The sequence below is a fragment of the Dermacentor variabilis genome, chromosome 7 (genome assembly GCF_050947875.1).
Source record: "Dermacentor variabilis isolate Ectoservices chromosome 7, ASM5094787v1, whole genome shotgun sequence".
NCBI classification, from domain to species: Eukaryota; Metazoa; Arthropoda; class Arachnida; order Ixodida; family Ixodidae; genus Dermacentor; species Dermacentor variabilis.
In genome coordinates this window covers 109006147-109029669 of record NC_134574.1, presented here as the reverse complement: position 1 = coordinate 109029669, position 23523 = coordinate 109006147, and the positions used below count along the sequence as shown (strand labels likewise).

Sequence of the window (23523 nt, the reverse complement as noted above, 5' to 3'; positions counted from 1 at the left end):
TACGTGAGGAAGACGGACATTTGGCGCACCCCCGACCCCCGCCCACTCTGCTACCGCTGCGGCGATGCCGGTCACGTCTACCGCCGATGCCCATACCGGGAGATGGGACTGCGAAGGTTCGCTGTGAACGCGCCGCGACCACAGCTTGGTGAGCGACCTCGCGATATCGCCGACTACCTCGGCACTACTGAGTGGAGCCCTCGACGACCGTCCCGTTCGCCGTCACTAGGCCGCTACCTGTTGCCGCAGCGTCGACCATACCCTGGCCCAGCCCGGGGCTGCTCTGCGAGCCCATGTCCGGAAAACTAAAAGCAGCAACCGATGGAGGTGCGGTAGCTGTTCGTCGAACTGACGAAGATCCCCGCCGCCGACGAAGACGCCGAAGAGAGCGCTTCGACGACATAACAGCGACACGCCGCTGTTCCGACAGAGTCCGGAAGGAAAGAATACGCCGACGAAAGGCAACCTGACAACGTCAAGTACCAACCACAGGTCAACGCGACGCAGCCGTGATCCGACGCCAAGACCTAACTGTAACGCAAGACAAAGAACCACCGACCTCAACGTGCTTCTCGATGGCCACACAGTCGCGGCCTCAGTAGACACAGGAGCCGATTACTCCGTCATGAGTGGACCCATCGCCGCCCAGTTGAAGAAAGTTAAGACTGCATGGGAAGGCCCTTAAATTCGGACCACTAGAGGATACCTCATCACGCCGACTGGAATCTGCACGGCAAGAATTACCGTTCATGACCGGACTTACCCTGCCACCTTCGTTATCCTCCAACAGTGTTCACGAGACGTCATTCTCGGCATGGACTTCCTGAACCAACCCGGTGCAATCATCGACTTGAAGTCGAAGTCGATAACGCTGTCGGAAGATCGAGCAATACCGCCGGAAAGCTCTTGTTGTCATCCTGCCATAAGCGTGCTCGAAAGTCAACTCAGCATCCCGCCTCGCTTCAGCATTGTCGTTTCTGTCGGCACGAAAACACCCGCCGACGTAGAAGGCGTCATCGAGGGGGACCAACGTCTACTGCTAGACCGTGAAATTTGCGTCGGAAGAGGGATCGCTCGACTGCACGGAGGGAAAAGAAATGTTGCTGACAAACTTCAGCCAGGAGTTCAAGCACATCAACAACGGCACGACGATCGCGTCCATCGAGGAAATTCTGGAAACCAGTAATGCGTTTGTCCTCTCGGATTCCGCCGCATCTACCCCGACGATCATGCTTCCCGAAGCAGACTACGTCATTAATCCAAGTCTCCCCATGATTAAGAAACAACAGCTCAGAAGTCTGCTCGGACGATGCAAAGGCTGTTTTTGGACGTCATCGAGGATTCGGCAAACAACAGTCGCAAAGCATCGCATAATCACCGAGGATTCCGCTCGACCACTCCGCCAGAGCACTTGCCGAGTTTCATCGCGAGAACGTGAAGCTATAAGAGAAGAAGTCGACGAGATGCTGTTTGACGACATCATCCAGCCGTCGAAAAGCCTGTGGGCATCCCCTGTTGTCTTGGTCAAGAAAAAGGACGGAACTTTACGTTTCTGCGTCGATTATCGTCGACTGAACAAGATCACAAAGAAGGATGTACACCCCTACCAGGGATAGACGACGCATTAGATCGGCTCTGCAACGCAAAATACTTCTCATCGATGGATCTCAAGTCTGGCTACTGGCAAATAGAAGTCCACGAGAGAGATCGCGAAAAGGCCGCCTTCATTACGCCAGACGGCCTCTACGAGTTCAAGGTCAGGCCATTCGAACTGTGCTCGGCGCCTGCAACGTTCCAGCACGTCATGGACACGGTGTTAGCAGGATTGAAGCGGTAGACCTGTCTTGTTTACTTGGATGACGTCGTCATCTTCGCTGGAAATTTCGACGATCACCTTAGGCGGCTTGCGACAGTACTAGAGGCCATCAAGTCATCAGGGCTCACTCTAAAGCCAGAAAAGTGCCACTTACCCTACAATGAGCTTCTGTTCTTAGGCCACGTCATCAGCAAGTCTGGAGTCCGCCCCGACCCGCAGAAGACAGCTGCCATCGCAAAGTTCCTGCCGCCCATCGACAAGAAGGCAGTGCGTAGATTCCTTGGCACGTGTACCTACTACAGGCGCTTTGTCAAGCACTTTTCACGCATCGCTGAGCCGCTGACACAGCTAACTAAATGTGACATCCAGTTCAAGTGAGAAACGCCGCAGGGCGACGCATTTGAAGAACTCAAACGACGCATGCAGTCGCCACCCGTACTTGCGCACTTCGACGAGGACGCCGATACCGAAATCCACACTTACGCCAGTAGCCTAGGCCTCGGTGCCGTCCTAGTGCAGAGAAAAGACGGACATGAACATGTGATAGCTTACCCTAGCCGGTCGTTGTGAAAAGTGGAAGGCAATTATTCTACAACTGAAAAGGAATGCCTCGCAATTGTTTGGACTGCAGCGAAATGGCGCCCTTACTATATGGTAGACCATTCAAAGTTGTCACGACCACCACGCCATGTGTTGGCTAGCGAACGTAAAGGATCCTTCAGGACGGCTGGCGTGGTGGAGCCTAAGACTGCAAGAATATGATATCACTGTAACCTACAAGTCCGGACGAAAACACTCTAACGCCGATTGCCTATCACGCGCCCCCATTGACTGGCCGCCGCAAGATGACGAAGATGACGACGCCATTCTTGGCATTTTAAGCGCGGAAGACTTCACTGAACAGCAGCGAGCAGACCCGGAGTTGAACAACCTCGTCGAGTATTTGGAAGGGCACATCGACGTTGTCCCCAACGTATTTAAGCGAGGATTTTCTTCGTTCTCGCTTCAAAACAACCTACTCGTAAAGAAGAACTTCTCACCAGTGCGCGCCAACTAACGTCTTATTCTTCCGTCGGCGCTGCGTCCACAAGTATTGCACGCCCTGCATGACGATCCGACCGCTGGACACCGCGGATTTTGCCGGACGCTATCGAGGTTACAGGAAAGGTATTATTGGCCGCGCCTGACCGTTGACGTCGCCCGTTATGTCAGAACATGACGAGACTGTCAGCGACGCAAGACACCACCGACAAGGCCAGCAGGATTACTACAGCCAATCGAGCCTCCTTGCCGACCATTCCAGCAGATCGGGATTGACTTGTTGGGACCGTTTCCGACGTCAACAACCGGAAATAAGTGGATCGTCGTGGCGATGGACCACCTCACCCGCTTCGCTGAAACTAAAACACTGCCGAAAGGTAGCGCAGCCGAAGTGGCGAAATTCTTTGTCGAAAACATCCTGCTGCGACATGGCGCCCCAAAAGTCCTCATCACCGACAGAGGAACAGCCTTTACAGCCGAGCTCACCCAAGCCATTCTGCAGTACGGTCAGACAAGGCAAAGGAGGACAATGGCCACCACCCACATACGAATGGTCTTACTGAGCGTCTGATTAAGGCCCTCGCTGACATGCTAGCAATGTACGTGGACGTCGAACACAAGACCTGGGATGCCGTCCTGCCGTACGTAACATCGCTTACAACACGGTGGTGCAAGAAACAACACAGATCATGCCGTTTAAGCTGGTTTACGGTATGTACGCGACCACGACGCTCGACGCCATGCTGCCGCACGTCAGTGACGAGGAGAATCTTGACGTCGCTACCTATCTCCAGCGCACCGAAGAAGCTCGATAGCTCGCCTGCCTACAGATCAAGAACCAGCAGCGTACCGAAAGCCGACACTACAACCTCTGACGACGCTACGTCGAGTACCAGCCCGGCAACCGGGTTTGGGTATGGACCCCGACACGCCCCCGAGGACCGAGCGAGAAACTATTGCGACGCTATTTCGGACCCCGCAATGTCATCCGACGTATTGCGCGCTAGACTATGAGGTCGTGCCAGACGGCATTTCGCATTCACAGCGGCGCTGCGCACGATCTGAAGTGGTCCACGTGGCCCGTCTTAAACCCTTTTACGGGCGCTGACGGACTTCCTTATTTTGTTGTTTTCTTTGCTACGAGAGCTTTTCTTTATTGCTTTCGTTTGTTTGCAGCATCGGGTCAATGCTTTTTTAAGAGGGGGGGGTATTGACGCGTGTACCTGTCTTTATCGGGCGACATGTTTCACCGCCTAACAAATGTTATCGCACAGCGCAGGACGCGCTTGCATGTGTCGGAAGTTTCTGGCATGTTATCGGTGGTTCGATCTGCTGTCTGTTGTCGCCGAACCTTGCGTAATCTGACTGCATGTATGCGCGACGCCAATGGTGTAGAACTTTTTGGAAGGCATGCGGGTCCCAGCGATTACTCTGGAACATTCGACGACTGATGTATAAAAGCCGACGCACTTGACCCGCTGATCAGATTTTCGACGAACGGCGACTGTGTTCGCCGCTATCGTTGCGTTTTAGGTGTAGCCTGATTTTGTGGGCACAGGTTCACCCAATAAAAGCTAGTTTTGTCTTTCGCAGTATTGCTACTGTGTTCTTTAACGTGACTACCACGTGACAATATATAGCTTGGCGTTCGCATAAACGAAGGAAAGACTCACTCGAGCACCCGCCAAGATTAGCAGAAAATGGGAAGCGGAATGCAGCAATAATGAAACATACAGCACTTTGGGGGCACAATACATATGAGGTGGCGCGTAGAATTTGGGAAGGAGTAATGTTACCAGCGCGAACGTTCGCAAACATCATTCTGTGCTTAAAATCAGGTAACTTAACGGGGCGAAAGTTCATCGAAGATTGGTAGGCCAGTTTGCTTTGGGAACACACGGCGAAATCACAAATGAGGCAGTGTAGGGTGACATGGGTTGGGCCTGTTTTGAAGTTAGAGGAGCGCCAAGCAAAATTAGCTTTGAAGCAAAAATCAGGGACATGCATCAAAATAAATGGGCCGCTAAAGTGCTCAAGCATCTGTACTTGAACAGCATTGACACAAAATGGAGGAAGAGGTTAAGAAAGTTTGCAGCAAAGTACAGGGCAAATGAAAGTGTAAGTAGAGAACCAGCAATCCTCTAAAAAAAAGCGAGAGAAACAGTGATAGTGAAGTGGATATGCGGAATGTAAGCAAAAAAGACCGTGGATATTTACAAGAATGGGTAGAAAGAAATAAGGAAGGTAAATCGGAACACACAGGGCAGTGCCTTACGATATAAGGTAGAACTGGTTGCCTAAGGACATCAACATACAGGAGGAAATATTCCCAACAAGATGAGGCATGTGTATGCTGGAGCGAAAATAGGGAGACAACACAGCCCATCCTAATGTTATGCGAACGAATCCACACTGTGAGGCACGTTGCCAACGCACACCTTCTAAAAGCGCTTGGATTGAAAGTCGACGGAAGTATCATCTCGTCAGCAGTAGAAACAAGCAAGAAAGCTTTGGGGTATTGGTGAAAAGAAAAAGCAGGAAAGAAATTGATACGACCGGATCCCTTACAGGGCTTGGTAGCAGTACCAGGCAGATAGACAAGTCTTGAGGAAGAGAAAATAGATTAAGGAGATGTATAGAAAAATGCTACAATGAAAAGCATGGGTAGCATACCTGATTACCTCAAGCATGCAGGTTACCTCAAGCATGCTGATTACCGCAAGCTGACTCTTTGCCGATGCGTCATTTCAAAGGCCAAAGAGGATGCCAAGAAACCATTATAATTATTACTATCATCGATGCCCGAGAGGGGAGTCCCGCTCCAATAAACGCCTCTTTCATAAGGAATTTCGGCGCTGGCCATATGTTTCGTCGGTTCATGGCTTCAATACTAAGCGCATAATCGTCGACAGCCATAGGGAGATCGGCTCTGTCAGGTTTTCTTCTTTTTTCGGCAATACAGAGCAGCACCGTTCCCTGTGGCAATTACCTAATTACCCATGTAGTTGGCGTCAAAGACATTCATTAAAAGTGGCACACGGCTAGTGGCACTAACAAAGAGGTCGTTGAAAAGACCAGCAAAACCCTGTGGCTTCATGCATGTCGTGAAAGAGATTTATTCAAAACGGTACCTACGCATGCCATATACCCAGTCCCTGCATCCCCGTCGAAGAGGTTCGTTGAAGAGCGGCACATCGGTAGATTGCCGCATACCTAGTGAACCAAGTTGGACCGACGGTTGGTTTTGAATCATGTTCCTTGAGCGCAGCAGCCCCGACGCGCTTTCCATTACACCATGGAGTATACAGAGGCCGAGGTTCATGGCAAAGCGGTTGAAGTGGCAGGTAGATAGATCTACAGTTAGCCCCCAAAAGGTTTTGAACTGCAAGAATAACGCTAATTGCATTAGAGTGTTATTATCGGCTTCTCCCTGTCAGGATCCACCCGGGTTCGTGAACAAGGGAGGGCTCGAGGCACCCTCCGTTAGCCGGACGCTCCGCAGCGTGGCGGTGCTGAACGGTGACTGACCACCGAGCAGCTGCGCTCGTCGGTGTTTATTGCAATGCGGTGACCAATGTTGGCTGCCGAGCTTGGCAGGCCACAAAGCCTGGCGGCGAACGAACATTATACCTGAGGGGGCGTCACATGCTTGCTACACCCCCTTACCCCCAGTTTGTTAAATAAAAGAAAGAAACGTCCGTGTTCAGAGCAGAAGGCTCTGCCACCGTCCGAGCCAAGTCGACGGTGCCTGCTACCCAGGCGAGTAATGGTCCCGTGGCCTCCGCCGTCGAGTACTCCGCCTGGGCACCGGTGTTGATGGGTCGGGTGTGGCAAGGCCGGGTGCTGCCTGAGGCAGCCTCGCTCCATCCGGAGCATCCGCAGTGGTCGGCCTTGAGAGTGGTGCCAGGCTCGACACCGGTCCAACGGGTGCAGCACCACTGGCAACGGTTGCCGCCTACGAGGTGGGTGGTGCTCCGCTGGAAGCGATCATGCGGGCTGGCACTCAGAAGTGGCAGTCGAGGGTGCTGGCCAGGTCCCGAGGCGAGGTCCGACATGGTCGGCGTGTTTGTGCCACATGGCCCCGTCTGACATGCGGACTAGCAGCGATGAAGCGCTGGCAGGAGACACCACCTGTCCGGCAGACCAGGATGGGCCAGGGCGGAAGTTCCTGGTGAAAACTGGAGCTCCAAACTCTGGCAAAGGCCCGAGACGGCGCCCTTGGTCAGCAGCCAGCTTCTGCTTCAGCTGCCTCAAAAGCACTGCGGATCGGAGGTCAGGATGCAAGACGTCCAAGGGTGTCTCGACCATCCGACCCAGTGGGAGCTCACAGGGGACACGGCCAGTGACATCGCAGGGGCGTGGTCCGGTACTGAAACAGTATCCGGGCAATCTTCGTCCGGAAATCTCCAGTTTGACTCTTCTTGAGCTTCTGCTTGATGGTTTGCACCACCCGCTCGGCTGCACCATATGAAGCGGAACCATCATCCGGCGGATACCGTTCTTCGTCAGCGAGGCCAGGAACTCTGTTGGCGGAAGGAGGACCAATGTCGGACACGATGACATCGGGCAACCCCTGGGCGGCGAAGACCTGTAGTAGCGCTGCAATGGTCGCACCTGCTGATGGAGTGGTGACAGGTAGAACCTCTGCCCAATTCGAAAAGGCGTCCGCCACCACCAGGAAGTAATGGTCCTTGATAGGTGCCCCAAAATCCACATGTGGGCGGGACCAGGGTCTCTGTGGGAACGGCCAGGGGGTGAATTCCACAAAACGCGAGGCTTGCTGATGCTCCTGGCAGATTTGGCAGCTCTGCACAAGTGAGGGATGTGCTGGTCTAGGCCAGGCCACCAAACATGGGACCGGGCCACCATCTTCGTCTTTTCTACGCCAGGATTACCCGCATGCAGCAACTGCAGGACCCTGGACCGGACGCTTTGTGGGATCACCACCCTGGAACCCCACAGTAGGCAGCCCTGCTGCAAGCTCAGCTCAGCGGCTTTGTGGCTATAGGCCTGCTGCACCAATTCCTCTTCACGGGACACCGCCTTGACCACCTGAGACAGGACTGGGTCCCGTCGCGTGAGATACCGCAGGTCTGGAGAGCACCTCCGGGTACGCGTGTTCCAGCATGAACACTTTAGCAGGTTCTGGAACAGCATCAGGCACCTCTGGCAGGGCCAGACGGCTCAGGGCATGAGCAGGTCTCAGGTCCTTTCCCGGACGGTAAACCAGCTGGTAACTGCAAGCTGCCAGCCTCAAGGCCCAGCGTACCATTCGAGGTGACGCCTGCACCGGAACTGCCTTGTCAGGCCCCAGCAGCCCCAACAGCGACTTATTGTCCTTGACCGCCTCGAACTTCTGGCCCCACAAATACTGGTGGAAGCGTTCGACACCGAACATGATGGCCATACCTTCCTTGGCCAGCTGGCTGTAACGTTGCTCTGCAGCATGAAGCCGACGAGAAGCAAACGACACACGGCGTTCCTGGCCATCTTTGTCCCGGTGTGCCGGGACGGCTCCCACATCGTACGGCGACGCATCTACGGTAAGGACGACAGGCTTAGCAGGATCGAAGCGAACCACGCCTTGGTGATTAGCTCCTTCCTGCCCTGGAAGGCTCGGTCCTGCTCCTTCTTCCAGACCCATTGCTTACCATCTCGAAGTAGAAGATTTAGCGGCTGTAGATGCTCCGACAGTTTCGGCAGAAAACTCCTGTAGAAGTTGATGAGGCCGAGGTAGTTCTGAAGCTCCCTGTTCTGGGGCTTAGGTGCCTTGAGCACAACATCAACATTGCGGGGAGCCGGGGCTAGGCCTGCCTGGGAAATGACATGTCCCAAGTACTCAACACTGGGGGCTTGGAAAACGCACTTTTCCAGCTTCAGCTTGAGGCCGGCGTCCTGCAGGCGTGCCAGGGCGTTGTGCAGGTTCTGCAGCTGGTCCCCGTCGTCGCTGCCAGTAACTAGGATGTCGTCTAAGTACACCGCCACGTGCCTGATGCCCCGGAAGAGGTTGTCCATCTCCGTCAGGAATATGGCTGGGGCCGAGGCCACGTCAAACGGCAAGCGCGTGTACTGAAAGAGCCCCAAAGTTGTCGATATTTTGACATACTTCCGGGAGGCATCTTGGAGCGCCAGCTGCTGGTAAGCATATCTGAGGTCGAGCTTGGTAAACTTCTGTCCACCGGACAATGCTGACCACAGATGTTCAATCCGTGGCAGCGGGTACTTCTCGGTGGTAACAACAGGGTTGATGGTAACCTTGATATCCCCGCAGATCCTCACACGGCCGTCTCGCTTGAGGACTGGTACAATGAGAGTAGCCCATTCAGATGTCTTGACAGGTACCAGGATGCCCTCTCGCTGTAACCCTTGCAGCTCCTGGGTGACCCCGTCCTTCAGGGCGAACGGCAGTGGGCGAGGCTGGAAGAAACGTGGCCGGGCTCCCTCAGGTACATAGATGCCAGCCGTCGTGCCGTCTTTCACCACATGCACGTAGGCTTTCTGGTACTCTGGCATACAAACGCCCAGTGCATGAATCTAGTTTCGGCCCGGCAGCGTCGGCGACGACCCCTTCATTAAGTAAAGGGGAAGGGTTGCCTCCCTGTTGCCAAAGGGAACGCTGACCTGTGCCTGACCCTGTACCTGGGAGAGTTGCCCGGAGTAGCTGCGCAGCAGCATGCCCGAAGCCTCGACGGACACGCCAGGGAAAATACGCTTGAAGAGTTTCCCGGCCATTACTGACACGCTGGCCACTGTGTCCACCTCCATGGAGATGGGGTGCCCGCAGATTTCGACGGTCAGCATGCACGGCGGCACAGACGACGGTAGAAAGCCTGTGAGCCGCATGTCAAAAATCGGCGGGTTCTCGCCCACGACGTGGAGCATGGCCGCGGAAGAACTTGAGCCTGCTTCCACACGCCCCCACCTCATACCCTTGCGACGGCTACCCTGGCCGCGGGCTTGTGTGGTACCAGTATCAGCCTGCTGCTGCTGCTTGCTGTTCATCCTCCCCCTACTGCATACACGTGCCAGGTGCCCAGTTTTCCCGCACATAAAGCATTGTGCTTGGGAGAACTGGCACTGTGAGGGGGAGTGGGCACCACCACAGCGACCGCAGGTACTGCCCTTTGTCGCCAAATCGTTTTCCGCCGCTTCCTCCGACGGTGAGCCAGTCGCACGGGGAATCTCCCCGGCGTCCTTGGCGGCAGCTTCCATTGTAGTGCTGCCTTCGCGGCTTCGTCCAGCGAGGGGTCGGGAAGCTCCAGGAGTCGCGTCTGCATGGCGGGGTTGTTGATGCCGCAGAAGAAGAGGTCCAGGAGCAGCGAGTCCAGCTGGTCCCTGAAAACGAAGGCACTCGCTAACCCTCGTAGTGGAGCAACGAACTGCCAGAGGGTCTCTACTTCCAGGCGGCTCCGGTTGTTGAAGCGAAAACGCTCCATTAGTATGGACGGTCCTGGGTTGAAATGCGAGTGCAGTATTGCGAGCAGCTCACCCAGCGTCTTAACGTGCGGCGTGGCTGGCTTGAGAAGGTCGAGCAAGAGGCTGAAGACGCCGGTCCCGCAGCTGGCAAGGAAAATGCCCCGCTGTTTGGCCTCGGGTGTGTTGTTTGCCCGGAAGAACACGTGGACTTGCTCTTCGGAAATTTACCAGGCGGATCCAACTCCCTCGAACGGCTCGAGCCGTCAGTACAGCGGCATGGTGGCAGCAATGGGGGGCGGTGTTTCGCCGCTCGCTGTGGCGTGGGACGATCCGTGGGTACTCATCGCCAGTGTCACGAGTATCCCATCCTCGTTGCCAGTGCCACGATCCACCCGGGTTCGTGAACAAGGGAGGGCTCGAGGCATCCTCCGTTAGCCGGACGCTCCGCAGCTTGGCGGTGCTGTACGATGATTGACCGCCGAGCAGCTGTGCTCGTTGGACTTTATTGCAGTGCGGTGACCAATGTTGCCTGCCGAGCTTGGCAGGCCACCGAGCCTGGCGGCGAACGAACATTATGCCTGAGGGGGCATCACACGCTTGCTACACTTCCTTTTTATTGATGCCGCCTGAGAGTCTTTCTTTGTTTTTATCACCAGGAGAGGTTTTTTCAACATCTCGTGTTGAGAAAGTGCACTTCCGCCTTTTGGGTTAGATTGCACGAAGATGCTGATAATATTTGCATGTTGCAAGATGACACTCACTTAGCTGGTTTAAAAAATTAAACAATGTAACAAAAATGCACTATATTGAAATAGCTCCTAAGTAACCGGATTCATGATCTCAGCACCACAATTTATAAACGGCTTGAATTCATCCTTGTGAGAGCAGCTATTGAGATGACTGTACAACTGTAGAGTGCCCAAATTTAAGGCAAACAAAAATGAGATAAAACAAAAACGACCTGCAAGGCTCTACAATGGAAAACCGAGTATCGTTGGTCACATTGCATTATATGTTCAGCGAGCGACACGAAGAATCTCGAGGTTCTTTTTCTACTGATTTTCGTTTCAATTCACTATTCGCTGTTCTACGCTTTGCCGTTCATTGCCACACTCTCCCGCAGGAGAGATGTCGACATTCTGGTCATAATCACCACGATCATCACCATTCCTTCAATTTATGAATGCATCACGCTGCCCGTGAACGCCCACAGGAGCCCAAACCCGTACACTCCAACTCTGGTAAGTTTCCACCGAAATCTACGTACACCCCAGAACAAAAGCTGCCAGAGCACGGATGTTGCGACAAAAATAACACATCTCACAGCCTTGTCATTCAGCCTACAACTAATGTAACGCTGCAACTTCGAAGAGGCGCCTCAGAGGGCCCTCAATTGGCTTGCCTGCTAAAATATGTCCTCTGATTTATTAGAAAATGGCAGATAATTACTGTACAAAAGGAAGGAAAATATTCCTTACTTTCATTTTCTACGCAAAACACCGCGGCGGCACATTATTGTAACATCGCACATTTTGAAAACTAATTTCCGCATGCGGCCTTTTTTCTTCGGGAAATGTTCTCAAAGCTCCCTCCGTTAAGTGAGGGCTTTTCTAGAGGGCAATGAAATTTTTATTTATCGGTAATCTGTTATGTGGTGTCGACAGGTCGCTGTTCAAATACTGCCGAGGTGGCTCAGCGGATATGGCGTTGGGCTGCTCAGGACGAGGTCGGGGATTTGGTTCGTGTCCTCGGTGGTCACATTTCGATGCGGCCTGAACGCAAAAACGTTCGCATATGAATCATTGGATAGATAAAAGGAAGAGTTTCAGGTAGTCAAAGACTTTATCCTGAGGCTTCCACTATGGCGAACCTCATATCGTGGTTATGGCACGCAAGTCGCCAGAGTTTGTCTCAATTTATTTTCTCTGTTCAAATGCCCCGACGTGACGCTGAGCGTGTCCAAGAATTGAAACCCAGCTTTCCGTCTTGCGTCTTTTCTCTCTCATCATAAATGTGTTCGCAGTATTACTGGTCTCCAGAAGTATGCATGACTTCTATTACTCTACATGTATTATTGTACTGTATTACTGCGCAATTGCGGATGCATGGACTACCATCGAAGCAGAAAAACACCAGCTCCGTTGTTCGTCCATTTATTCGAAAGTACGCTACTTTTAGACGAATAACGGTCTATAATAGAGCCCGCGAATATTGCGTCAGCACGTTACCAGTTCAGCTTTAAATTCATCTCAACGTTATCAGAGCCGCTGACGTACCGTTACGTTTCTGTGTTTTTGTCCCAACAAGTGCCTGTTAACATTTCTTTTGTCAGATAAGAATATGAGGACTGCAAAAAGAGAGCGTTTGCCGTTATCCATGTAATATATATTCTTTTTCATTTCTTCACAACCAGAAGTTTTTTGGGAGGGGGATTGGGAGGGGGGGTTACTCACCAAAACCACTTTCTGATTATGAGGCACGCCGTAGTGGAAGACTCCAGAAACTTTGACCACCTGGGGTTCTTTAGCGTGCACCTAAAGCTAAGTACACGGGTGTTTTCGTATTTCGTCCCCATCGAAATGCGGCCGCCGTGGCCGGGAATCGATCCCGCGACCTTGTGCTCAGCAGCCTAACACCATAGCCACTGAGTCACAACCAGAAGTAAACCGTTTTGTTCATTTTGTAATATCCGGGAGAAAAACCGGACGATTTCGCACAGATTACACAAGAAAGGCTATTGATGATAATAGCTTTGCCGGCTTTATTTTTTGTAGACTTGACTAAAGCAGTTGACGCTATGGGAATATGTGGTCCTGCCATAATCCGCCGTCGTACCCCTTTCTACCGCCATAATGGAAAACAAGTTGTCGGGTTTTCCGGTACTTATTCAAAGCAAAAGACGGCTAATATAGGGGTACCACTAAGGTTTTTCTCTTACCCACTTTTGTTCGTAATTTATTGCGGTGATCTACCTAATTTAATCACACACTGCAATTGCCTGCCGTATTCTGACAATACCACAGTATTTAATTCTGATAAAAGCATGAACTGCCCACTCGAAAAGCTTCGTGCCGATCTTCTTATTATATTATTCTTAATATACTAAAATTTAATCAAACTAAAACTAAAGCTATTGCTTTCACATACATGAGAAATCTTTACCTACTGTTTCTTCCACCTGCTTGCCAGGTACTCGATGCAGGATAGCGACGATTGCATGTAGTTGGGCCACTACATACCTAGATTATCATTACCACATTTTAGGCGTCACAAAGACGTCCAATGGTATACGCATCTTCATTCCAGCTCGCCCGTTTTTATGCACGTACAATTCTCTTATAATGCATTCATTATTACTCATATCAACTAATGTATAACTATTTACATGCAGTACTTATATTGTGCCACTACATTTCGTTCAGGAAAGAGCAATCAAAATAATAATTTTTAGCTCCATGCTACACAACAGCCAAACAATTACTAAAGGCCAATGATATCATTAGAGTGTTCGACATAATTAAATATTGTGTAGGTATCTGGTTACTTTAGAATAGGAACAATTGATTTCCCTTTTCTTTTAATTCGTATTCTTCACTAGGGAACACTAACATCACATAATCTGCTCTTCAAAAAAATTCATCTTGCCGAAAGTCTGAACTGCTAACGGCAAGGAAACTGTTCATTTCAGCATTTTTTTATATAGGAACTAGCTACTATTTGTTTTAAAATTGACCGTTCTACGCTCATTTATTACATAATTCAGAAAGTTCACTTTGACCTATCCAGCCCTACATAAAATTTTTACATATGCTACCTAATGTTTACATTTGCATTGTCATTGATAAATGCTGTAGTTCATTATATAACGCTTATTGTTCGCGTGCGAAATTGTTAAAACGTGCCGCTTTCTGTTCAATTTGTTCAAACTTATATATGTCGCTAATTGAGCTTCTGGTATAACTGTCTAGGTACAAGCTCTAGTATGTTTTGATAATTGCTGCCACTCTAATTTGTCTTTATAGCAATTTTTTTACTGTCGTTGCTATAACTATGTTTACTTTTACTTTCACGTATACCACGCACAGGAGGCGCCGATTCAGCCTCCGACTCCATGACCTCCTCCTCTATATTGAATTTTGTAGTAACTTTCTATAGTAATAAAATTTGCATAAATAATATTCTTGACGCTGCGGGTGCGTCCCGTCCGAAAGAACCCGACCACTGACAGAGTTAACTTTCAGCTAAGTTTTTTGACGGATGGTCTGCTGGCTACGTTAGGAATTTTTTGCGAACATTCATTCTGAAGAGTTAATATGTGGTGCATATCCCAAGCTCTGACACCTTTGAGTAGAGGTGTTGATAAATGAAGAAAATTTTCAAGCAACAAAGCTCGAATGGATAATTATTTTAAATTAACTCAAGAATAATATTTCTTGTTCCTAAAATCGCTATATCCATATTGTCTCTATATCGCTAAAATCGCAGGATGATAAAACATGCGCAGTTATATGACGTTAGTAGTTGCCCCATGTCAACCTAAATGGCGAGTTCATTCGGAAAAGGTCACTGACAGGCCGAAAAACGAAGTTTGGAAACATCCGTAGAATGTTCAATTATTTAATTTTGGGTAGGTTACATGCAAGCGATGCGCGCAGATTTGAGCACCACAATCAGCCTGTGTAAAAAGAAAGTTACGTATTAATTTTTCGTTGTGCTTAACCTGTCACTGAGCTTGCTACCCGAGTTAACGGGAGACGTGCCGCGCCAGGCGCTGGTCATATATTGGCGTTATCTTGTCGCCCTCCTTACACAAGGTAAAATTTATTTATTTATTTATTTATTTATTTATTTATTTATTTATTTATTTATTTATTGAAGAGAAGACATAGGCTTCTCGAACGGAAGTTCCTCATTGTGAACTACTCTTGAGCCAACCATGTGAGTTCTCTTCATTATCACGCTTAAGAGGAAGCTTCAGATCGGATCAAACTCCGATACCGCCTATTCCAATACTCACATGTAAAACGCAGAAGTGCTTTTCGGAAATAAACCTTAGACCAATTTAATGATAGTTGCTGCATTTTAGTGAAATAGGTAAATGATAGTGACTTGCGAGCGTAGTTTTGGTTTAGCGCCTGAATTTTTTCACAGGAATATTCGAAAATTTATAAGTTTGAAGAAAACAGACGCACGAAGCTTACAACTTTGTAGCTGCACGCTAAGAACAGATATCGCATTTCTGTAAACTGAACCCATTAGAGCATCCAAAGCGGACGAATTTTATATGTCACTTGATATATTCCGTGAATTTGTTACATTATTTACGAGGGTTTTGCGAATGCTACATTCCCATATTACCCATGTTTTTTAGATTCATGTGTAATATACCAATTTTATCCGCATGTGCTATTAAATACAATATACAAATCGTTTTTATCGCTGAATTAAGAGCTGTATCCAAGTTAGTTTTCTTTGAGAATTTGAATTTTTTGCCAATCTTTAAAAATATATTGATGACATACATCAAAAATTCGCAACCAACAGTCACTAGACGTTAACCATTTTTCTTTGAAATACAACAGACCTCATCAACTTTGATGCAGCTGTTGCCAAGAAATGATTTCTGCTTTTCCGTGTATTTAGATAAGATCACCTGAACTAAAGCTTTCTCCTAACTTAGGTTGATAAAAACCGCTGCACTTGGGTACTTTTACTTAATGAGGCGTTTCTCCTACAGTAGCTGTTTACATCACCGTGTATCGATCCCTAGCTCCCCTGTTAGCCTTAGCCAATCATTGGCCCCGAAACTTTAGCTTTGTCTCTCGACCACATTATCTCCCTACAGAGTGCCCTCCTTGCTTTTCAAGTCGTTTTGAAGAGCACGTAACAACAGTAGGGATCGCTTTTGCAAGTGTTGATTCATTTTGCTCTAACAGAACGGCGCTACCGATCTTTGCCGTAAGATAGATAGATAGATAGATAGATAGATAGATAGATAGATAGATAGATAGATAGATAGATAGATAGATAGATAGATAGATAGATAGATAGATAGATAGATAGATAGATAGATAGATAGATAGATAGATAGATAGATAGATAGATAGATAGATAGATAGATAGATAGATAGATAGATAGATAGATAGATAGATAGATAGATAGATAGATAGATAGATAGATAGATAGATAGATAGATAGATAGATAGATAGATAGATAGATAGATAGATAGATAGATAGATAGATAGATAGATAGATAGATAGATAGATAGATAGATAGATAGATAGATAGATAGATAGATAGATAGATAGATAGATAGATAGATAGATAGATAGATAGATAGATAGATAGATAGATAGATAGTACTTTTATTCATGTCAATTTTCGTACACCAAAATCAGGCCTACCAAAGCCTTACCAGGGGCTTGAGTGGCAGCGCCTGGCAGACAGCAAAACAAAGGAAAATAGAGATGTTGCAACGAACTCGACAAACACACAAGACAAGATATATGGTATAGTGGCGGGATCGGGACGGTATTACCGCTCACCGCTTCTGTAACTGCCCATCAGCATTCATAGGTTAGCTGAATAAGAGTACGCCCAACTCACGTAGTCACTCACCATGATTTTAGCAGGCTATGTACTCACTCACACTCATGTGCACTCACGCACGTCACTACTCACTCTAATTCCTACACTCACGCCCGCTCACTCGCATTCACATAATCACTTCATTCAAATTTCCCCGCTACTATTCACACTCGTGCTCATATCCATTCGTATGCTTTTGCAATCACAAACGATCGACTTTACGCCTGTGAATAGAGTGTGGAGAGCGTAAGATTCAGGCGTGCTCGTGAGTGAGCTTGCCGACCTATGGTTATCACATCCCACTATCCCTAAAATTGCAACGTGCGCTGACGGGATTCAAACTGACCACCTTGTCATTTGTGGGGAGCGTCTTTAACGTTAAGTACAGGGCTCGGTTCGTGAGCTTAGCAAGAATACAGTATATCATAACCATCGCCAGATTTCGAGTGCTTCCCTTTTCTTGTTTTGCACTGCAAGACAATAGACCGTATACTTGGCAAAAGCGCTCTTGAACGTTTGTTAGCGCTGGGTGAACACAGCGATAAAAGAAGGACGAAGTGCAACTCATCCTTAGCGTGCGCTACAAACATCTAAGAACGTAAGCAAGTGTGCACAAATATCTACCATTACGTCAAAAACTGCGCTGCCTCCCGGTATTTGCAGGAGCGTGCGTTGCCGATGGCCAGGGACAGCTTTGGGAGGCCTAGTCTCACCGTCGCCTTCTCTTTCCAAATGGGCGTGATCATGTACACAATGAATAAGCAGTACAGCATCCCCATCAGCGCCCTCTACGAGCCGTGCAGCTACTTCGCCATCACGGACTACTCGCAGGCAAGTGCCATTCTTGCTGCTCAACCACGCATCTTCTTCCTTTCAGCACCGGCACGTTTGGGAACCAATGGCGCTCCTCGTAGTGTGCGGCTATTGCCCAAGCGAAATCTAACATCGATCTGTCTTTTTACACTGTCATAAAGTGAAATAGACGTTGTCATGATATTGCGGTACCAGCTACTCATTGACTCGTTATTGGAAAGTATCTTATACTTGCGCGTATTCACACTGTAGCACACGAGATATTGTAGTGAACCACGCACAGCAAAATTTTAGAGCGCATCTCTTAGGTGCCCGTTTCTGCGGAGAGCGTCGGCGTTCGCGTCGTCCGTCGTAATCGAGCGAACCAGCACAATGAAACACAAAAAGCAAACGCGGAGCGTGGAGGGAGTTCAACGACGGCGATAGCGTGGAGACCACGAGGAGAAAGCAGAGGGGGAGGGCATTGCGAAAACGTGAGAAGAAAAGCATAGGGCCGCGCACGACGGGCTTTGTTGCGACGACGGCTACGAGATGGCGCCAGAGTAGCGCGCGTCGTTTGCGGCGGCTAATATGAATGGCGCCGGCGCGTGACCCACGAGCTGCCTCTCGTGATTTCCTCGATTAGTGAGGCAGTCGGGCCATACTTCGCTCCGTCTGCAACCTTCCGCGCGAGACAGATTGTCCGCGCTAGCCAATATATGGCGAAATGAAAACACGTATACAGCTGCGCTCAAATTCCGCATTAGGGAGTATCGTAATTGTCAGTGAATTTTTTTTAACTTTAAAGGAGCTAGTTTATCCCTAGGCCAACAAATTCACCCTTTAGGTACACGATTGATACATGCCTGGGGACAAATTGCTTTCTGGTACAGCGAAGCTATATATGGCTAGCCAATTCCTCCATCCGTCCGACCATCTGTCAGTCGCCTCTACGTTGAAAACACATCTGGCGCAACCCCATGCGCCTGCGCGACAAAAAAAAAGAAGAGGCGCGCGATTTGCCAACACCACTTAGATAGTAAACGGCGTGCTTACTGCGATTGATGACGTCACGCTACCTGGTCCCAAATTTCCCCTGACAAGGCTGGCGCGATGAATCGGTGGCGTCAAAATCAATGTTGCCTACTCGGGAGCATCCGCGTTAGATGATATGGGAGTCGGGCCAGGTAACATGACGTCATGGATTCTAGTAAAAAGACCTTGTGTTATCTAGGAGATGTTAGATTAGCGACGCCCGTAGTGACGTCGTTGCTTTCTGTCTCAGCCAAGTGCGGCCGCAGCAGTTTCTCTCCGGCTCCGAAATGGGTAGGTCATGCCTTAGGACTCCTTAGGACTCCTTAGGAGCAGGCAGCTTTCGATCAGCAACGCCACAAGCAGAACCGGGAACGAGCTCGTCTGCGCCGTGCGGATGCTCCACTCTGGCACACCGACGGGCTCATGCAGCCGAGCGCAAGCAGCAACTGCGTACCGAGGATCCGACAGCCTAACGAACCGTCGTTGAATGAACCGTCGGGATTAACCCAGTGATAAACACGGAGGCTGCACGCGTCAGCTTCGCTGCTTAACCATCTGTATGGAGGGTTTGGGCTGTGATTTTTTCTGGCAACCTATTGAAGCATGTGAGTACCATTATATAGCTGCGACAGACGATAAGAAAAATTTACCGACGATTACGATATTCTCTTATGGTAAATTTGAGCGCAGCTCCATATGTGTTTCATTTCGCGGTATACTGGCTGGCGCGGACAATGTGTCATGCGGCACATTGGAAACGAAGCGAAGTGCGACGCGACTACCTCGATGACCGCGAGGTCGCGAGAGGCAGCGCGTTGGGGACGTATGGTCGTGATTCACAGCAGCTGCTGCAGACAGGCCTCCGCTCAAGCAGTGCTTTCTTTCCGTGTCGACGACACGCGCTGTTCTGGCACCACCTCGTAGCCATCGTCGCCGCATAGCCCGTCTTTTGCGGCAATATGAGTTTCTTCTCACACTTTCGCCCTACCCTCCTCCTCCGCTCTTCACGTCACGGTTCTTCTGACCCCTCTTGCTCCGCTTACCCTATCTATCTCTCTGCTATCGTTATCTACGAGAAGAAAGGGGGTTAACCGAGGGGCCCGATGTTTATTATTCATATCATAAGAAGCCAACAAACACTGACACCAAGGACAACATAGGGGAAATGACTTGTGCTTAATAAATGAAATAAAGAAAGGATAAATCAATGGAAATTAATGTGGATGAAAAAACAACTTGCCGCAGGTGGGAACCGAACCCACAACCGAAATGCGAAGGTTGTGGGTTCGGTTCCCACCTGCGGCAAGTTGTTTTTTTTCATCCACATTAATTTCCATTGATTTATCCTTTCTTTATTTCATTTATTAAGCACAAGCCATTTCCCCTATGTTGTCCTTGGTGTCAGTGTTTGTTGGCTTCTTATGATATCTCTGCTATCGTTGTCTTTCTTCTCCCGCTGCGCTCCGCTCTCGCTCCTGCATCTTTTACTATGCTCGTTCGCTCCGTTACGAGGGCAGCCGACGCTCGCCGCAGCAACGGGCGCCTAAATATACATTTTCATAGCAATTGCTATCAAAATCTCGTGGTAGACACTTGGGTGCGCACCAGGTCGTCAGAATTCTTACGAGGTTTTCAACTGCGGCTTCTCTCACTGCGGGTGTAAATTACGCTCCCTGTTGAGTACAGCAAATTTTTACAGTCTTAACGCTAACGGTGTCAGCCGTGATAAAACCAGCGCCCCCAAAGGGTGCGATAATCTTTAGTGTAACTGTTACAATGAAATTGTACCCGAAACGATCACGTAAAATTATTAGTTGTGGTAACGTTAAAGCAAATCGGATTTATCTTTCTAGAGAATTAGTTGTGCTTGCTCGGCCTGTTACTTTTTAGTGTACGTTGTTGATGTTCATCAAAGAGGTTTCCGCTGTAGCTTCTGCCAAGCTTGAGGACCTGTTCAAGAAAATTTTATTGCAGTAGCAACTATATGGAGAGTCCAGGGGAATTCTGTAGTCGCCATTGCCGTGGTGTTCTGTGTAAAGCCTTCGTGTGATAAGATCCCGGCCGTGCACCGTGTACTGTAGCTGCGATGGAGATCCCAGAACGACGGTGGTTCGGTGATGTGGCGCATTGCGCGCAGGGAAGGAGGTGAGGCGGATGCATGCCACTTCCTCCTGCGCGTAAGGGGGAAAATCGGGATCTGCGAGCTCGCTAGAAGAGGCGAGGGGAAGGTGGCAGGTTGGCGTGCGTTTTCCTTAGTGCGGGGACGGTTGAGAATCTGGCACAGGCGACGCGTTGAACCGGGAGGCAGCCCGAAGAACATTTCGCTCGCCGCTGCCGCCGCTCTTCATCGCAACAGTGTTGTCAAAGCGAGTGTTCGCAGTCGTTCTTCGACATCTGCTTATGTTTGCCCATGCAGGCATGTCAACATCTTGGTAACATAAATAGCAAGTGACCGTTCACTGACATTTATAGGATCAATGGAACTATGTGCCTTGCTTCGTGTTCTTGTTTAAAAGTTTGCTATCCCTGTCGCGTTCTAACAAGGGGCGGAATGCGATAACGTTCGTGTACCGCTTATAGGGCTTAGTTCTAGGAGCTCTAAGCGGTCGAAATTAATGTGGGGCCTTCACTATGCTGCTCGTCATATCTAGGTCTGTGTCAGTAATCGCATTTTCCAATCAAATAGGCTTTGTGATTCGATTCGTATTGGACTAGGGTGTTAACTATTAAAGCTGGTGAATTATTGGTTTGATGTCCGGCGGTCATTTTTTACGAATATTCTTATTCGATCAAATTTTGTAATTTCACTTCTCGAACGCCGCTACTAATTCATAACCCATTCTGCAGTTTCAGCACGCAAAACCTCACAATATTTTCTTCGCGGTCACAGTGGCTTTGTTGATATTCTAGAAAGGTTATCTGCTAATACGTCCTAATTGTTATCTCTATTTAATTTCCTTCGAAGCCCCTCAAACCACGCTCCGCAAGAGTGAATAAGGGGCTTTGTAAGTTCTCAGGGGACTATGCATAGCAAGGACATCAAGAAAATAGCAGTGACGGGAAGGAACTGGTTGACACAGAACAAGGCGTGATGGAGACAGCTTCGAGCTGCAGTCAGTTTAGACGGGAGGACAATGATGATTATGATGATGACGATGGTGATGAGTTCTTACCTTGTGTTTGGCGATTTCTCCCGCTTCAATTTCGCAGGCATGCGAACCTGTCAAATCCGAGCTCAACCGCGAGAAGTCGTACATCGGTTTCAACAATCCGTCTTCGCAGACCCTTCTCAAGAAGATCATCTTCCACACGTTCGACACAGTTTCCCAGATGCAGGAAAAGGTAACTTCTGTTCACAATATTCAGGGTTACTCCGAAAGGGCGGCTTTGAAATGGTACAGGGCAACATTAAGTTTAGGAATATTTGATGCTTGGATAAAAAGAACGCGTGGTGCTACAGTGACGGAACTGCACTGTGGTGGACACAAAATAAATCATTTATGTTCATTTCTGTATAGCCTGCATTTTCGTTTCTGCGTGCTTGCGTGCAGCCGAACACCCACGTACTGCACGTACAGAAGAACTAAACACCACTCTTCGGTTGTGGGCTGATGCTTGGTTGTGGGCTCTCTCTTCACATATTGCGGATCTGATACTCTCGAGGACGTGATTTCATTCAATAGCACGTATGATTATCCGCTAGATGGTCTAATGCATTAACAGATAGCACGTCTTACTTGCCACCATTGTGTCAGCTTGCCTAAATATCTCCATCAGGTAATAATTATGGCATTTATCATGCTGTTTGCTGAGTTTGCGTCGGTTTTATAGCCAGGTGGTATACACCGATTTCTGTGGTGGAATTAAATTGCTTTGTTGTCATCTGCCGCTTACAACAGGTGCACCGCGGTAATATTCAATGACGAAGTCCCATTTAGGCAAAATGCCATTTACAGCGACTCACGAGGCTATATACCGATCATGGACAAGTACAACTATGACGATCACGGATAAATTCAGTTTACTTGGAGTTTTCCTCAATAACCCAACAAGTGAAAGAAAGATGAATCGACAGAAAAAAAACGCAAGAAGGAAAAAAACCACTTGATGTTTGAGATCAAATGCATGCAAACTCCTATCTTGGTGCTTGTAATCTATAGGAAGAAAGAAAACCAAATGTTGCGCCTACTGTCTCCCCCTGTTTGACAGGTGATGCCCATCATGGAGATGCCAGGCAGGCGAGCCAACTTCACCTGGTTCCTCTTCAACGTGCATCTGACGGACGTATCAGGGCGCTGCTTGCCCAAAGGACCCTTCCAGCGAGTCAAGGAATTCAAGGACTTCTACTACAACCTGGCGCAGAAACCGGCGGGTTAGCCCGACGCGTTGTTTGCGCGCGACTGTGCTGGGAAGCCAGAAACTGCTTCGTTATTTTTTTTCCTATGGAGAGTTTCTTAACCGCTTCAGCCGATGCTTGTTGGCCATCTTCGGAGCAAGCTACACAGTAAAATGGTACAGGCTGTGTGTATTCAAATGATTCTCTGCATAAGTCATGGCGTGCGTGGTAATCAAGCGGCTTTCTGGCATGCTTTACTGAATTCGAGACGTTCACGTCTGAAGATGTTTACGTCGCCTACCGTCATTTTTTGTGTGTTTCTTTGTAATGAAGAAATAACGTAAATCGTGAAACGTGCTGTGGAAATCCTGACATAAAACCGTCATTTCGTAAGCGCATGCATAAAAGAAGCTAAACTTTCTGTGCATTCATCATGCTTGTGAAAGCTGCACTGCATAAACTTCCTTCAAATTTTGTGACCAGTGTGGAGGGTAAG

General features: G+C 48.9%; 1 protein-coding gene across 1 annotated transcript in view; it reads left to right on the top strand.

The window, feature by feature from the left end:
- LOC142588777 (uncharacterized) overlaps window positions 1-23198 on the top strand; it is a 67186-nt gene extending 43988 nt beyond the window's left edge. Inside the window, exons 11-14 of the mRNA XM_075700595.1 lie at window positions 11397-11514; window positions 17528-17695; window positions 21902-22033; window positions 22901-23198. Coding sequence (XP_075556710.1) covers window positions 11397-11514; window positions 17528-17695; window positions 21902-22033; window positions 22901-23068 — 586 coding nt within the window. The 3' untranslated portion in view covers window positions 23069-23198. The remainder of the gene's footprint in view (window positions 1-11396; window positions 11515-17527; window positions 17696-21901; window positions 22034-22900) is intronic.
- Window positions 23199-23523: the final 325 nt, after the last annotated feature.